The sequence below is a fragment of the Myotis myotis genome, unplaced genomic scaffold (assembly GCF_014108235.1).
Source record: "Myotis myotis isolate mMyoMyo1 unplaced genomic scaffold, mMyoMyo1.p scaffold_m19_p_2, whole genome shotgun sequence".
NCBI classification, from domain to species: domain Eukaryota; kingdom Metazoa; phylum Chordata; class Mammalia; order Chiroptera; family Vespertilionidae; genus Myotis; species Myotis myotis.
Window position 1 is genome coordinate 16,334,207 of NW_023416324.1, and position 17,780 is coordinate 16,351,986.

At 53.2% G+C, this 17,780-nt stretch overlaps 1 protein-coding gene across 1 annotated transcript; it reads left to right on the forward strand.

The window, feature by feature from the left end:
• The first annotated feature begins 424 nt into the window (after positions 1-424).
• Positions 425-15,834, forward strand: THEMIS2 (thymocyte selection associated family member 2). Its single transcript, XM_036351161.1, has 6 exons — positions 425-570; positions 2,687-2,827; positions 5,660-6,061; positions 10,984-12,050; positions 14,522-14,678; positions 15,156-15,834. Exons 1-6 carry the CDS (start codon positions 477-479, stop codon positions 15,209-15,211), a joined length of 1,917 nt encoding a protein of 638 aa, XP_036207054.1. The 5' UTR covers positions 425-476; the 3' UTR covers positions 15,212-15,834.
• The last annotated feature ends 1,946 nt before the right edge of the window (positions 15,835-17,780 follow it).

The window sequence follows — 17,780 nt, forward strand, 5'->3', positions numbered from 1 at the left end:
GAGGGACTCGGAGACCTGACCATCTTCCCCAGATGCGAGGGGCCGGGCTGTGCCTCTCCTAGGAGACCTGGGAGCACACCAGGCGGCGCGTCTCCTTGTTTAACCCGGGGGGGGGGGGGGTGGGTTGGGGGGGTGCGGAGGTGAGGGGGTACGGGGTGGGGGTGGAGGGAGCCTCAGGGGCTTCCCTTCCTCGTGTCCCCCTTCCGCCGCGGGGCCCGTCGCTGACGACTGCAGCCGCGGGACCTACTCCACGCAGAGCCTCCCCGCTCTGGGACCCCCATATCGTATCGTGCCACCCCTGAAACCAGCAGGCGCCGCACCCCGATTGTAGAGAAGCGGAAGCCGGCCGGGGCGGGACAGGCTTGCCCAAGAGCTCGGGTGCTTCCCGCGGACGGGGCGGGGCGGGGCGGGGCGGCGGCTCGGGCGGGAGCGCGGGCGCCGGCCACTCGGTGCGCGTCCCGCGAGCCGCGCGGACCATGGAGCCCGTGTCGCTGCAGGACTTCGTCCGCGCCCTGGACCCCGCCTCCCTGCCGCGGGTGCTGCGGATCTCCTCGGGCGTCTACTTCCAGGGTGAGTGCCGGCCGCGCCCCGCGCCCCGCGCCCCGCGCCCCGCGCCCCGCGCCCCGCGCCCCGCGCCCCGCGCCCCGCGCCCCGCGCCCCGCGCCCCGCGCCCCGCGCCCCGCGCCCCGCGCCCCGCGCCCCGCGCCCCGCCTGGCCAGGCTCCCCGCGCGGGGACAGAGGCGCTGCTGGGCGTTAGGAACCCGGGAAAGCGCGCCCAGCTCCGAGCCCCGACGTGCCTCTGCCCCAGCTGGGAGATTCGGGCCGCCCTCCACCGGGGTAGCTCGGACCCCAGGCGGGCGAACCGAGCCCGGCCCGCGGGGAACCGCTCTCAGGGGTGGAAGGGAGAGGACGGCTGCTCAGGTCGGGTGTGCGCTGGCATTAGCGCGCAGCGGGCTCGGAGCTGCTGCTTGATTCTGACGTGCCAGTCAGCCCTCCCCTCCGGGTAGCTCCCACTCCCCCGATACCCTCTGCACCCCCCCCCCCCCCCAGGTCCCTCCGCCGCCCTTTGTCCCTGCGGGGCTGTCACAGGCGGTGCTCGATGTGAGCAGCTCTCCAGCTCTCCGCTTGCTCGGCTCCTGGTCCTGCGCGCCTGCGATCCGCTCACCTGGCCGAGGCCGCCTGGCTCGCTGCACACAGAGGGGCCCAGCCAGTCACTAGTTATGACCTGAAAGAGCAGGAGGCCACGGGCTGACAGGCGGTGGAAGGGGGAGGATGGAAGGGGGAAGACGGCTGCTCAGCCCATGGGAAACCCAGGCGGTGAAGGGTGAGGGAGGAGCTGTGGGAGACAGAATGGGGAAGGAGAAGGTGGAGGAGAGAGGGAACCAAGACACTGGGTGGGGCAGGGGGCTCTTTCCTTAAAGAGCAACTTAATTCCTGGTGCCCTGGTTGTCCTGTCCCTCTCTCTGCCCCCTCACAGCAGCTCTGAGGCCCCAGGGGCCCCGGACCAAGGGTGAGACATGCAGGGCCACACAGGGGACAGGTCTGGCCAGGTCCACTTAGGAATCCGACGGATCTGGGTTCAAATCCTGACCCTACCTCTGGGGGCTTGGTGCAGGCGCCCGCTTCTGTTTGTTCTCCCCGGACATCCCCTGCTCACTGGGTGTCACAACACCTGGTTTCATCATGCTGCCTTCGCCGGGTGGTGGGAAGTGACCCACGTTAGGGTAGGATAAGAAGCAGATGGGTGTGGAGGCGGGGTGCGTGGAGGACAGATGACGATGCTGATGGGGCAGGCGCTGGCCCAGACCCTCGGACGGGGTTAGGAGTTGCAGCTTTGGAGGCAAACACCGTGGACTCAAGTCCCAATTAGGCTCTAATTACCTGTAATATCCGGCCTCCTTGGGGCCTCGCCGAGGCTCAGTTCCATCATTTAGGAAAGGGCACTGTCTGTCCTCCGAGGGCAGTCATGGGCTTACACGCAATGATGGACATGCAATGACCACCCCGCTCGTCACCCCAGCTCTGTGCTCACCAGCCCCGAAACCGCAGGCCCACTGTGTGCTTGTGAGTCGGTGTGCACTTCCCTGGGGACCAGGAAAGAGGTTTGGGCAGTCTCTCGGGGCTGTTGTGCAGGCCCTGCTGGGCTGCAGTGGGGTGGGGTGGGGTGGGGTGGGTGGGTCCGGTGGTCTCAAGGCTGGCCCCGCTGTACTTTGCTGCCGGTCGCCAGCAGGACGCAGAGCCTGGGCACTCCGTGGGAGAGAGAGACCTCTACTGAGACCCCCCACGTTCCAGACCCTGCTTTTTCGGCCCAGGACCCTGCCTCGGGGCCCACCCTGCCGGCGGCCCTCCATGTTCTCCTGTACGTCCTTGAAAGACAATTCTTCTTCTGAAGAAGAAGGCACCGGGTGGGTGCTGGGCTCTGCGTGACCGTGGGAAGCCACGGGGATGTGAGGAGGCCAGAGGATGTACCACAGAAGGTGCATCCAGCGAAGGCAAAGGCGGCCTTTGTGCGGCCTGAAGGCAGCTGAGCCAGTGGCCGCTGAGTAGGGAAAGACAGGGAAGGGTGTTCCTGGCAGAGGAACACGTGTGCAGAGGTGTGACGGGGCAGGGCTTGTGGGAGACCAGGGCACAGGCTGCCCAGTGCTTGGCCCTGCCGAACGGGGAAACTGAGTCTGTGTCTCCGCAGGTTCCGTCTACGAGATCTGCGGGAATGAGTGCTGCCTCTCCACGGGGGACCTGGTCAAGGTCACCCAGGTTCGCCTCCAGAAGGTTGTCTGTGAGAACCCGCGCACGGGCCAGACCAAAGAGCTGGACCCCAACTTCAAGGGTAAGGTTGGCACCTCTGTCCCCCCGAGTGTCCCGGCACCTTCCGGGCACACCTGCAGACACGCTCGTCGCCTTGCCGACTCCAGCACGCACTCCCGCTCCTCTGGGTTAGCACGTGCGACGCTCACGACGCCCAGCCTAAGGCTCAGGATGTCCTCAGGGTGGTCTGATGCCCTGAGCCTGGCCTGGCTGCCCCCTCTCCATCTCTCTGATCACATCTCGGCAGGGATTTTTTTTTTTTGTTCCAGGTCTTTGTCCACGTGCCTGTCTCTGTGTTCGCTCATACATTCACTTACTGAATATTATTGACACCCTCTGTGTGGCAGGCTCTGTGCTGGGGGTTGGGGTTCAGGATGAATCAGGGGCAGCCCTCTCGGGGTGGGGGCGGGGAGCTACCATGATGGCAGTGAGAGAAAGAGCAGCAGAAGCAGGCACAAGTTTAGAGGGGGCTCTGGCGGGAGTGGCCTGCCTCAGGGGTCTGGGCAGGCTTCCCGGAGGAGGTGGCCTGTGCTGGAGGAAGGATCCCTAGAAGGAGTAACCAGAGGGAGCAGCATGTGCACATTCGGGGCTCCAGAAACCCCATGTAGCTCAGTTATTTCGGGAAGTGTGTCGTGTGGTGGACTGTGGGCCCGATGCTAAAGCCAGCAGCCTGGACGGGAATCCCACCCTGCAACCACCAGCTGTGGCCGTGGTCAGTTCCCCTGACCGCCCTGGGCCTCAGCTTCCTCCTCAGTGACAGGGGCACTCGGGCGCGATGTGAGGATGAGGTGAGTGGCCTTGCATGAGTGGCCATGCATGAAGGCCTGGCACAGAGCAGGTGCCCTCTGAATGCCGGCTCGTGGTATGAGTCACTGTGATCGCCCAAACAGGATAGGTGAGGGTGTGTGTTCCAGATGGGGTGGGAGGTGGCGGGAGTCAGACCGAAAGGGGCCCGTGTGGGGCACAGACACGTTTAGGCAGTGGTTCTCGACCTTCTGGCCCTTTAAATACAGTTCCTCATGTTGTGACCCAACCATAAAATTATTTTCGTTGCTACTTCATAACTGTCATGTTGCTACTGTTATGAATCGTCATGTAAATATCTGATACGCAGGATGGCCTTAGGCGACCCCTGTGAAAGGGTCGTTCGACCGCCAAAGGGGTCGCGACCCACAGGTTGAGAACCACTGCTTAGGTCTTTATTTTGAAGACACTGAGTCAGTGAGGGTTTTAAATATGAAAGTGATGTTGTGTTGTTTTGTATTTGAGGATTTTGCTTTTATTTTGGAATAATTTCAAATTTACAAAAGACTTGCTAAAACAACTGTACACCTTATCCAGATTCCCTAATTGCTAAACATTTTGTTATATTTGCTTTCTCTCTCTTTCCCTTCCTCTCTCTTTCACACACACGCACACATTGAACATGTCACGTCATTATATATGTATGTGTTTATGTATATACCAGAGGCCCAGTGCACAAGATTCGTGCACTCGGGGGGAGGGGGCGCCCTCAGCCCTGCCTGTGCCCTCTCACAGTCTGGGAACCCTCGGGGATGTCCAGCTGAGGGCTTAAGTGGGCCTAAGACGGCAGTCGGATATCCTTAGCGCTGCCGCAAAGGTGGGAGAGGCTCCCGTCACCGTCACTGCACTCACCAGCCATGAGCCTGGCTTCTGGCTGAGTGGTGTGCCCCCTGAGGAAGCACACTGACCACCAGGGGGGCAGCTCCTGCGTTGAGCATCTGCCCCCTGGTGGTCAGTGTGCATCATAGTGACCTGTCTTTCCGCCGTTTGGTCGATTTGCATATTAGCCTTTTATTATATAGGGTTTTCCTTGAATCATTTGAGAGTAAATGGCAGACATGATGCCCTTTACATCTAAATATTACCCCCAATATTTAATGTGACTCCTAAGAACAAGGACATATGCTCACAAAACTATAGTTTAATGATCAAATCTAGGAAATTTAATATTGATAGACTAGTGCCTAACCCAGTCTGTATTCCAGTTTCACCAGCTGCCTGAATAATGCCCTTTGTAGCAGTTTTCCCCCTTGATCCCGAATCCAGTCCCAGATCACACAGAGCAGGCAGCCATCCTGTTTCTTAGTCCCCTTTGGGCTGGGAAAGTCCCTCAGCCTTTCCTTGTCCTGACATCCACGTTTCGAAGAGTCCAGACCAGTGCTTTTGCAGAATGGCCCTCAGTGCGGGTCTGTAAGATGTTTCCTAGCTTGGATGCTTGTTGAGTGTTTTGGGCAGGAAAATCTCAGGAGTCATGTCCAGATGAGGGGTTAGTTTAGGGCAGTCGGGTGGCAAGATTGGATGGGGTGGGGGAGGGGCAGAAGTGAGAGCAGCCATAATTGGCAGACACTTAAGTGGGAGGGAGGGGGCGATGTCAGAGCTCATTTGGCCAGTGGCTCCTGGGTCTCTAGTTTGGGGAAGGGGGACAATGGCGCTGCCCCAGGAAGGGGTGGCAGGTGTTGGAAGTGTGGCATTGGAGCCCTGGTGAGCTATCTGGAGGCAAAGTTGGCAAAATGAGAGGCAGGTGGGATCAGGAGGTAGGGAAATGTGGCAGCTGTCAGTGTGTCTACGGGAAATAGGTCCCTGTTCTCTTCTCTGTCTGCCTGTGTGTCAGAGGGACCATCTCCACTCGGCCCCTCGCTGTCCATTCACACGTGGTCACTTGCTGCCTCCCCTTTCTCAACCCTATGGCCCGGGTATCCAGATGCTGGCCTGTCCTTGGCACCTGTCCTCGGGGGAATCTGGGTCCTCTTTGGCCAGACTGGGGCCTGGTATATTTAGTCCTGGACCCAACCCAGGCCTGGCCCCCTGACACCCTCTGCTGTGCCCCCAGGCCTCTTCAGCCCCCTCACCGGCCCCCAGAGCTATGGAACCCTGGAGGAAATGATCTCTGCTATCAACCAGAGCTCCAAGCAGCTGCCCATCTGGTTCATGTCGACCCACAGAATTGACACGAAGGCCGTGGTGGTGCCTGAGGAGCAGCCCCTCATGCTGGAGTCTGTGGAAATGCACCTCGGGGTCTGCTCCGCCCGCTGCGTGCTGGGCACGGAGGCCCAGGTGACGGTGCTGCACCTGCCCCTGTCCACCAAGGGGCCCTTCTGGGAACTGGAGACTGGGGCCCCTCGAACCCTGCTGCAGGCCCTGGCCCTGAGGGACCGCCAGCTCACCTGCCCCGCCTTCCCCTGGCGCTCCTTGATCCTGAGGCCCCAGTATGAGATCCTGGCCATCATGCACAGTGAGTTGTCGGGGCAGGTGGGTGGAGGTTGTTGGGGGAGGGAAAGAGGGGGCCTGGGGAGCAGCTCTGATGGAGGACCCCGCCCATAGTCTGGGGGTTCCAGGTGCTTACGGAATAGACTCAAAGAGTGGGAAGTAGGTGTAAAAGGAGATAGGAAAATAGGGTAAGTTGAGAATGGGGTCCCAGGATTTTATAAAATTGCGGGAAGTTGGGTTGTGAGGTACTAGCAGCCAGGAGAAGAGACCAGTGTTACCAAGCAACACCTTGACCCTTTGCTCGGAGAAACATGTTTGCCTGCCTCTGGGGAGAGCAGTGTTGTTCCGAGGGCCCTTCTGTCGGTGACAGGGCACCGAGGGGAGCCCCAGCTGCACGCAAGCTATTTCTCAGGGCAGGCTGGTGGCAGCATGCAGAGCAGGGCTGGTGTCCAGTCGGAGGCCGAGCCTGAGCAGAGGTAGAAGAAAGGCACCTGGGGCCTCTTCCCTAGAGGCCAGAGTTGGAGGTTCGGCTTCCTGGCAGTTACCAAGAGCAACTAGTCGGGATTGCTGGCAGACGACAGAGACAAGTGGGGATTTTTTGCCTTGATTTTAAAAAATCTTTAAAAGCTACTTTACGCCCAGCTGGTGTGGCTCAGCGGTTAAGCATTGATCCATGAACCAAGAGGTCACTGGTTGACTCCCAGTCAGGGCACATGCCTGGGGTTGCGGGATGGATCCCCAGTAGGGGGCGTGCAGGAGGCAGTGGATCAATGATTCTTTCTCATCATTGATGTTTCTATCTCTCTACTCTCTCCCCTCCTCTCTCTAAAATCAATAAAGGCATATTACAAGAAAACAAAACACAAAAACCTACTTTACTATGTAAAAATTCAACCCATTACAAAAGCAGGGAGGAATATAACAACCCCCATGACCCCATTGCCCAACATCATAATTGTCGACTCATTATCGATACTGTTTCATCTCTCCCAGCCCCCCTCTCCCCACTCCATCTCACCTGATTATTTCAAAGCAAACCCCAGGTATCATAACCTTTCTTTTGAAAATACTCCAATATGTCTCTTTTTTTAAAATAAAAGGTGTCTCTATTTTAAAATGTGACTCTTTTCCCCAAGACACTGAGTGTTTAAGAACACTTGGTCTGACAGTGCACCACGCCTAACAATCTCATCCAGCAGTCCTCCGTCTGCTGGGACCCTGGCTGTGATTCTGTTTGGATCACCTTCCTGACAAGGCATCGTTAACCACGGATCTCGGCTAACAGGACGCAGCAGCAGCAGCACTTACCAGTCATATCTGACCACGCTTCACGGCAGGTGCTCCTGGCCGTGGACCACATGGCCCTCCCCGGCCTGTTTTCCGGTTTTTCTCCAGCTCCACTTGGTCTGATGGATGATACTGATCAGCACTTCCGGCAGCTTGAGCTGCTCTTTGGCTTTGGAGACCACTAGCTTTTTGGGGTTTACATAGACGTTCATGTCTTTGTACTTCTATTGGATAACAACTCCTGTTTTCTGATTGGACTGATGATTTATTTTTTATTTTTTTAAATATGTTTTTATTGTTTTTTATAGAGAGAGGGAAAGAGAGAAAAACATCAGTGAGAGAAACATCCATCAGCTGCCTCCTGCACGATTGAGCCTGCAACCCAGGCATGTGCCCCATGACTGGGACTCGAACCCGAGACCTTCCAGTGCGTGGGCTGACACTCTAGCCACTGAGCCATGCCAGATGGATGCTTTAGAATGGAGACTGGCCCAATGTCATTGCCATTTTTTAAAAAATCATAGTGCTTGGGTAAAGTCTTTGACTTTTAAAATTTTTGGTAAACTGCTTGAGTTTGGGTACAGACTACTTTCCTTCTTTGTAATCATCCTCTTCAGTAGTTATTTTCACTGCACCTGACCTGGTCACAACAGATTCTGCCTCCTCCTCGCTCGGTTCCACACGAAATAGCTCCCCACTTTTCTGCACACGGCCCAGCCATTCAGGCACAAGGTCGGTCTCGATGTGGCTTCTTCTTTATATCCTTAGTTGTAGGACTTCTGCTCAGATAGACTTCAGGTGGTTCAAAGTGATGGCTGTCCTGTAGTTTAGTTGCAGTTTTGATGTGGTTGTGGGAGGACTCCAGTGCCGCATTTACCTACGCCATCTTTTTTTTAAAATTTAATTTTGAGAAAGATATTGATTTGTTGTTCCGCTTATTTATGTATTTATCAGTTGATACTTGTATGTGCCCTGACCAGGGATCGAGCCTGCAACCTCAGGGTATTGGGATGACACTCTAACCAGCTGAGCCACCTGAGCAGGGCCTGTGCCACCATCCTAGCCGGAAGCTTGCACTCCTTTTTCTTTCTGAACAGACACAATACCATCATCACCCCAAAAGAAAGAACAGGAACTCCTAGCACGTGGTGACAATACCCCCTGGTGTTTGAATTTCCTCCACTGTCTCATAATTTTGTTTTAGTTTATTCACCTCAGGACCCCCATAAGGTCCACAATATTGCCGTTGATTGTTTTGTCTTTTAAGTCCCTTTTAAGCTATAGGTTCCCCTTTCTTCTCTATTTTTCTTGTAACTTTTCTGTGGAAGGGAGTAGGCCATCTGTGCTACAGGCTTCTTCACGTTCTGGGTCTTGTTGCCAGCATCCCTGTGGAGTGCTAACCTGCTCTGTCCTGACTCTCCCGCTGGGTGTGGCCCTGAGACCACCCCAGGTTGGGTGACTCAGTCACAGCTGTATGCGTCCCAGCGAAAGGACACGAAGCACAGTCAGCACAGGGAAAGTACAGGCGGAGAAGCCCAGAGGACACGGGGGAGTCACACGGGGCACACTGAATTCCTGCAGCACTGAATTGTGACAACACGTGTGAAACCAGTGCCCGAGGTTTTTACTGGGGCTGATCACAGAGGCCTCCTCTGCCCGGCATGTCCCGAGATCCCAGACTCCGGGAAGGAAAGCAGGTGTTCAGCTTAAACCACGCTGTGTGTACAGCTTAGGCACCGTGACCCACTCTTATCAGGAAATGGTGGGGACCCTCCCCAAATCCACATGCCTGCCCGCCAGCCGGGAACAACACGCAGGCAGGCAGACTTTTCTGGGGACAGCCGCCTCGGCGTGCTGCGAGCTCTTTCTGCTCACCTGCAAACAGGCACTTCGCTCTACTGGCCTGAACAGATGCAGGAGGCACAGTTTGTCACAGTTGCGGGGTGTGGGGCAAGGAATCCACACGTGGCTCTGTGTCTGCCACCAATCTGACCACCTTGAGCACCAGCCTTGCCATGAGGTGTAGCTCAAATAACACAATGGATGGGCCAGTGTGATGTGAGTAGCTGCTGATGACCACTGCCTCGATCCATGATTTCATTAGAGATTGCAATCCCATTATCCCTTCTTCAAGGGAAACCGCATCAAGAGAAAACTCCCCTCCTCTGCTCTTTGGTTCCAGTTTGTAGGAAATTCAGGACATTGTGTTTGTAAACGTGGAGGTCCCCGGGACCATTCGCCTCCACTCCGGCTCGGCCTCCAATGGCCAGGCTCTACCTCCGTTTCACCAGCCCTGCCACCAGCCTGCACTGAGACTAAGAAATATCCTTTTTTCTTTCTTTTCTTTTCTACTAGTTTTTAAAAGAATGAGTTGGCTCCTCAACATCCTTCAATGGGTGGTTTAGTTTTTTATTTTTTATCACTATGAACTCAGGGATGACATGTTTTTAGTATTTCAATCCACTGAAATTGTTAATCTTATGGGAAGCTCAAATTAGCTCAGCTTGGCCAGTGGGAGCCATGGAAGCTGTTTCACATTGGCCCCTAAATCCTCTTGACAAACCTTAGTGGTCTTGAATAGATTTTCTTGCTTTCTTGTAAAAGATAGTTCAGGCTCATCTTGAGCATTTCCTCCTCAGGAAATTAGCTCTTTCCCAGGGAGCCCTGGGCAATAAGAGACCACATCTGGGGAGCCAAGGATTTTAATGGTGGGGTGGGAGAGCTTGGCAGGCTGTGCTGGATAATGAGGCAGCTCAGGTAACCTATAAAATATTTTGAAGAAAAAACCAGAAGAGTATAATGAACCCCCATGTGCCCATCTTCTAGCTTCAATCCATTATCAGCTCATCTAGCACAAAGCAAAAATCCCAAAAATGTAACCGAGGAAGTCATCACCACCCCTCTGAGCCTCTGTGTTCTCATCTGCAAAATGGGAGGGTATGCCCGCTCCGTCTTCTATGTGGATCAGACAACACAGTGGGTGGGCCAGTTTGCCTCATAATCACAGTCACCCTTTGAGTTTATGTACCAGGTACTAATCCAGAGAGGAGGCAAGTTGTCCAAGGCCACTTAATCTGTTTTTCTTGATTTGGTTTTATATCTTTATTTACATCCAGAAAGGACTTGGAAAGGCAGCTTATAAAATGACATTAAAAATTCAATTAAAATTTAAAAGTGGTTGAACTGATTGGATATTTGGTATTAAGGAATTATCAAATAATCATTATTATTTCAATGTGGTAATGGCATTGTGGTTATACTTTAAAATTTTTAAACCATCTCTTCTTTTAGGGGCTGAAATAGTCAAAGATGGTGTGATGTGATTGTTCTGATTCAAAATAATTCAGTGGAGGGGAACAGATGGATGGGAGTAGAAATTAAAGATGAGCTTTGAGTTCAGTGTTGAAGCTGGGCGCATGGGGGGTCACTATACTAGTCTCCCTACTTTCACAAACGTTTAATAATTTCTAAAATAACTTAAAAAAAAAAAAAGAGGTTGGAGACAAGAGTGGCCAAGGAATCTGGTACAACAGGAAAATGCTGGCTGGCGAGAAAAGACAAGAACGGGAGAGGTCAGCCCAGATCTCTTTGCTGGGGGTGGCGAGTCCACTGCTGAGGTGGGTGTGGCCATGCCGCTGAGCTGACTCTTCTCCTCCACAGTGCGCAGGACCATCGTCAACATCCCTTCCACCCTGGAGGTCGACGTGGAGGATGTCACTGCCTCCTCTGAACACTTCCACTTCATCCAACCGCTGCTGCTCAGTGAGGTCCTGGCCCGGGGGGGCCCCTTCCCCCTGAACACAGAGATCCTGGAAGTTCCAGACGGGCCCCCCATCTTCCTCAGCCCTTGGGTGGGCTCCTTGCGGAAAGGCCAGAGGCTCTGCATCTATGGCCTGGCTTCGCCACCCTGGCGGGTCCTAGCCTCATCCAAGGGCCGAAAGATGCCCAGGTACTTCCTGGTCTCTGGGGCCTACCAGGGAAAACTGCGGCGACGGCCAAGAGAGTTCTCCACGGCCTATGACATCCTGAGCGCTCTCCAGCCGGGCCAGCCACTGCGGGTGGTGGCCATGCAGGACTGTGAGGGGGATGAGATGGAGATCCCTGGGTTCACTTCCCTGACCATGGGAGACAGGTTGGAGGTGGTGGGGTCTGGTCAGGCCCACGACACTCAGGGCAGGGACATAGACATCTTGGTGTGTCATCAGCTTAGTGACCAGGCTGAGGAGGAAGAGTGTGAAGAGGAGGCAGAGGACCAAGAACAGATTCTGCTGCCCCTCTACTTCTCCGGCGGCTTCGTGGAGGAGATGAGTGATAGCCGGCGATATAACCTGGCAGATCTGACTGCCCAGTTCCCACTGCCCTGTGAGGTCAAGGTGGTGACCAAGGACACCAGCCACCCTGCTGACCCTCTGTCCTCCTTCCCGGGCCTGCGGCTGGAGGAGAAGATCATGGAACCCTTCTTGGTGGTCAGCCTGGACTCTGAGCCTGGAGTATCCTTCGAGATTCCTCCCCGGTGGCTGGACCTGACTGTTGTGGAGGACGAGAAGCAGCCAGGCCAGCCAGCTGGGTCTCTCCCCATAGCCACAGTGGAGGAGCTGACAGATGTCTTCTATTATCACCTGCGGAAGTTACCTGCCTTTGAGAGCCAATCCCCCCCACCCAGGCCCCCGAAGCGCCAGAACCTCAGTGGGCAGAAGAAACAGAGCAGCCAGGAGAGAAACATCAAGGTACCAGTATAACCAAAGTTGGCGGGGATGGGTTCACCGGTTAGGGTCACTGCAAGTCCAGCCATTCTCCTTTGTCTAGCATCACATTTCTCTTACAATCGCATAGAACTTGCATTTATAAACGTGCACACTTTGCATCTGTTATTCTTATTCCATCCTCACAGCCCTGACGTTGGTGTGGTTACCATGTTTTATGGTTAAGTGACTCACAGACCCTGAGATTCACCTGAAGTCACAGCTAATAAACAGGAGGCCTGAACTGGAGCATAAGCATACTGACTCCGAGGTCACTGTGTTCTGCCTCTTTGCTACCCTTGATGTCACGCTAGTTCAGGCTTCATCGTTATTCACGTCAACTGTTTCGGCAGCCTCTTCAGCCCTTTCCACTGCTGTCAGAATTGCCTTCTAAATCCTTCCCTGGTCACCAATGGGTTTTGACCCTATTTTCTGAAACCTCCAGTGGCTCCCCATTGCCAGGGGGTAATGCAGGCCCCATAACATAGCATCAGCGTCCCTTCTAAGCTGACCTCAGTCTCACTTTCCCAGGCCCACCCTCCCCCACCCACTCTGAAGTCCACACTCCCGCCACAGAGAAGCTCCTGTCGCTCCCTCACTGTGCCAGGACCCCTGCCTCAGCACTTGACACACACCAACCCTTTATCTTCTTTCTTTCTGGCTCACGGGCAAGGCTCAGCTCAGATTCCCTCCCAGGCACTGAGTCCTCCTCTTGTGTATTCACACTGCATGTTGGATGTAGCTTGGGGGTGGGGTGGGGGGCACGTAGTTTTCAATTAGATATACCCGAGTCTGTCTGGCTAGAATGAGAGTTCTGTGGGTACGGGGACCTCACCCACTCCGAAGTGGACAGAAATGCCAGGGAGTGCTGAACTGAATGAAACAGAATCACAGTAAGAGGAGAGAACCAGTCACAGAGACAGAAAGTCTGTTGTAGTCCCAGTTTACTCAGTCTGTGGCCTGGACTCAGCATCGTTTCCTTGTCAGTGAACCTGAGGTGACATCGCTCACCGCTGTTACATTAGCTGCTTCCTGCTGGGTGTTTACTCTGTGGCAGGCACCTAAGCATTGCTCCACCTGGCTCTCATGTTGTACCTCTGAGGTGGCCACTGATATCCTCTCTGTACCGAGGAGAAAATAACAGTGCTGGCAGGTAATTTACCTGAAATCACCTGGCTAGCAAGTGGTGAGGGGGGTTTAAAATGGGGTCTGACCACTGGGCTTGAACAGCTAACTACCATGCTCCACTTGTAGTTTGCACTGTGGATAGAAAGTTCAAAAAATGGATGCTGGGTCTCAGTCCAGAAAGAGGTCATATCTCAAGAGGGGCCACTGTTGACCTGCCCCAGCCTTGGTTCCCGATGGACGTGACTTTGGGCCCAGCTCCTGCTTGTCGTCCTTGATCCGGCAGCTTTTCCTCTCTGGGTCTTAGTATTCTTTGCTGCTGATCAGGGAGCTATACGTGTTCATTCTCCAAAGCACGGTGTGGTGGAAAGAGCACCAGCTTTAGGTGGCAGACATGGTCTGGTGCCGGGGTCCAGCCCCAGCGGTCCAGGGGTTCCCAAAGGTGTGGACGGAGTCGGCGAAGAATGTTTTACACGGAGACAGCAGACAGCGTTCATAGCTCTCTAGCTCTCTCTAGTCTCCGTGGATCTTCCTGTGCCTGGCTGAGGCCACAGAGAAAGATCCGGAGGCAAGCTGAGCCTTTATTTTATAGTCAGAGGTAAACAAGGTAGTGGTTACCAAAGTTACACTGTTCTTGTGAGTTTCACTTGTTTTTGTTTTTGTTCTTGCTGCACTTCCCTCCCATTAGCTTCCCAGGTAAGATCTAGGGAGCCTCATAAGGTCAAGCCTAATTATGCTAAGAGGACTGTGCCCTCTAAGCTGGGACTTGTTTGTGATGTTGCCAACAGGTCAGTCCGAAGCTTAACCCTATAGCTGCTCCCCACAGTCTGGGACCGAGTGTTGGTCCAGCTCGGGTCCCCGTGTGAGGTCTGACATGGCACACTCTTCCTGACCCCATTTCCTCATGTGTCAGTTGGGGACTGAAGCAACTACTCAGAGGCTCACTCGAGGGAGCAGATATGCATATAGTATCTGGCACCAGGTGGTTGTGCAATGAAAAGTCCTCTTCCTTCTGGGACTCCTCTCAGCCCTGGCACTCTGTTCTGAGGCTTTGTGACATTTTCCCCCTTCAGCAACAGGTGACCAAACTCCTATGTGGATACTGTCTCTAGCCTCTAATCATATCATCTCTCACCCTGGCCCCTTTCTCCCCTGCTAAAGAACATTCCATGTGCTTATAGCAAAAACCCCTGGGGTCCTGAGAAGCCCTACCCTGAAAAGGAGGTAGAGAAAGGAACAGAAGAAGTGACATTTGAAGGAAATTACATTTCATGGATTTTGCTGCTCTATTTCTTGGGACCCTGCTGACTTCTGCATTTTCTCTCACTTAGTCTTCTAAAGCCCTAGCACAGCAGCTGCCCCCTCTGTTGCCCAAACACAAGATGAAAACCCTGCCAGTGGTCACAGAGGGCATATCAAATACCTACAGCAAGATCTCTGCCAATAGGAAGGGCCGGAAGCCCACTACGTCCAACATTCTGGATCCAGGTAGGTCCCGTCAGCCCCTATTCACCCTTATCCTTTCTTCTACCCTTCCTACACTGATCCTCTGAGGCTGCTGGCCAAACATTCAGCAAGGCCCTGCCAACAGGCAGACCCTTCTGTGGTCCCAGCTGGATGGTCAAGCCTCTATAGGGGGCACTTAGGCTGAAGCGTCCCCACTGTCCCTCTCCCAGCCCTGCTCCCGATGGAAGTGACTTTGGGTCCAGTTCCTGCTTGTTGTCTGCACAGAGCCCTGGCAAGGAAAATGAGTTCCTTTCTCAACACACTCCCCTCCGTCCCCAAGGCATACAGGGGGAATGTCTGCAGTGTTCAGTCAGAATGTATAGTTTCCAGGCTAGCAAGAACCTTAGAGCACTCAGACCAACCCTTCCCTGTCCGGGCGAGGAAGTGTGCCCTAAAGTGGTAAAGTGGGGAAGGAACCTGCTTAAGGACAGATCCTCACTGACATGGACTCCTTTGCAGATGATGAAGAACACGATTACGAAGAGGTATTTGAGCACTTTCGGAAAACCCTCTAGATGCCGGAGGAACCATGCTTCCTGACTGCTGCTTCTCAGGGAATCCGGGATCCCAGCCAATGCTACACGCCGTTAGAAGACCTTGGACAGTCTCACAGAAACCGAACTGCGGACAGGGAATGGCTTTGTGGGACGGATCAGAAATGGGATGAACACAGTCCCAGCTTCCCTCAGGTTCTCGGTCTCTGCCACTGAGGGCTGGCTTGTTTGGGCCCAGCCCCTACACTTGACTCAGTGATAGTGTCCAGAAGAGCCAACTCATTTCTACTCCGTCGTGTGTCCCCTACACCAGCTGTCCCACTGGTCAGTAAGAAAGGAATCAAAACCGCCAAATTCGGTGATGGCAGCACAGTGACTTCTGCCTCTTGGTAAAGGGGGACTCAATCCTGATCACACTGAACTGAGAGCCCTTTATGTTTGCCACCCCCCGTCCCGCTTCCTGCTCCACTCACTCTTCCTCCCTCTCCCCTGCCAAGGCTCTAAGCTCCTGGGATACCAGGACTGTCTTCCTCCTCTCTGTAGCTCCTAGCACATGACAGCTGTACATGACTACCCAAGATTATTTCACTCAAGAACCATAAAATAAAAAGGACACCTGAGCTCCTGGGAAAATGACAAAGACATCACTTATTCTGTGTGGCAGATCCTTTACAAACCTATTTAAATCCTCCAGTTTCTGAGGTAGACAATAATAGCCTGGTTTTCAAGATCAGGAAACAAGCTTGGGTGATCAAGTGGTTCAGGAGGCAAACTGGTCACGAACCTGGGTCAGGATGCCAGCTCACCACCTATCAGCTATGACTATGAGCAAGTTATTTTAACCTAAGATTTAGTTTCTTCACATGTAAAATGAAACTAAGTTACCTACCTCACAGGATTGTTTTAAGAATCAAATCAGATAACTTTTGTAAAGCATTTAACACAGTGCTTGGGACATAATAAACACTTGATAAACATGTATCAGTACTACTGACCAATACCAAACCTATATTCTTCCCACACGTCCACATTATCTCCCAGCCATGGAATCATCTGTTTAACTCAGCTTCCAAGGTCATTTTAGGCCTGTTCAGTGAGGGAAGACCATAGGCCTCATTTCCTGAAGTGGTGGGACTTTGGTTTCCTAGAACTAACCACCATGGTCAGCAGAGGACAGGAGGCAGACAAAAAGGTGATCTAAGTGTCCACTTGAGGCGAGGGCCAAATTTCCAATTCCTGGATTCTAGGAACTACACCTGAGTTTGTATCCTTTTGCTTGCTATCATCCCTCTGGGCTGTCTGGACCTACTGCACTTCCCAGGCCTTCTGGCCTTCCCACCACTGCATGGATTTTTCCAGGTGAAGTATCTAGCACCCCGTCCTCATCTCCCCCCACCCAGTTCTCATGCCCTTCTCCAGAAAGATAATCTAAACTGCAGAGGAGGACCCTGAGGAAGAGTATTCTGGACAAGCAATAAGCAATAAAGTGAGAAAGTTCCTCCCTGACACAGAGCCCCTAGGGGCCAAGCCCACATGCAAAACACCAATAGTTTTCACTTTGCATTTACGCTTGGCAACAAACTGAGCGTGATCACAAAAAGGGGGTGCGGCGGGGGTGGGGGTGGGGTGGGTAGAGAAGTGGGCTACCAGTTCCTATAAAAGGAGTGGACTACCAGTTCCTACAAAAGGGGATTTCTGAGTGGCCAAATGAGAAATGAAAAAATTTCACAATGGGGAAAGCTAGGCTTAAAAGGAAAACATGTTTGAAAATTACAACTGTGCATGTTTGATCAGAGCAATGAAGGTCAGCAGAGAATGGACCAAAGGCAGACACCACCCTCAGGGTGCTTTTGGCTTCTTTACCTCTGGAATAAGCCACTGGGCAGTGGGGAGGGTGCTCTAATGGGGACAGGAATACCCTCTGAGCAGTTGGTCTCCAAAGTGAGCACCCACGCCCCCGAGTACACAAGATGATACACTGGAATACCTAAGTTATTAGTACACCCCTTCATATTTTTAATATCCTTTTTCATTTACATTTGTGAATGTTTTGTAATATATAACTACTAATATAGTAGCAGATGTAAATAACTGCTGAATAAATGGATGTAAGCTGGGGATATATGCTTACAAATATTTATCAATGAATTCTGAATTTCAACTGCATTTTTAAAAACCACTTCATATCAGACACTAATTCTTATTGGCCTTTCTTTCTTTTTAAAATCATCACTGAGGATATTTTTCCATTGATTTCTAGAGAGAGTGGAGGGAAGGAAGAGGGGGAGTGTGTGTGTGTGTGTGTGGGAGAGAGAGAGAGAGAGAGAGAGAGAGAGAGAAGGAGAGAAGAAGAGAAACATCGACATGAGAGAAGACACATTGATTGGTAGCCTTCTACAAGCACTTCCTGCAACCGAGGCATGTGCCCTTGACCGGAAATCAAACCCAAGACCCTTCGGTCTGCAGGCTGATGTTGTAACTACTGAGCAAACCAGACAGGACCTATTGCCCTTTCTTTAGTTAAACCCAATACAATACTATTTCTCAAGGAGCCTAATCTCCTACCTGTATACCTAGAGAGAGACTCTAT

Coding starts and splice junctions, on each gene's coding strand:
- THEMIS2 (XM_036351161.1), top strand. CDS start 477: ATGGAGCCCGTGTCGCTGCAGGACTTCGTCCGCGCCCTGGACCCCGCC. Junction 2,828..5,659: donor GCTGGACCCCAACTTCAAGG/GTAAGGTTGGCA, acceptor CTGTGCCCCCAG/GCCTCTTCAGCCCCCTCACC. Junction 6,062..10,983: donor GATCCTGGCCATCATGCACA/GTGAGTTGTCGG, acceptor TCTCCTCCACAG/TGCGCAGGACCATCGTCAAC.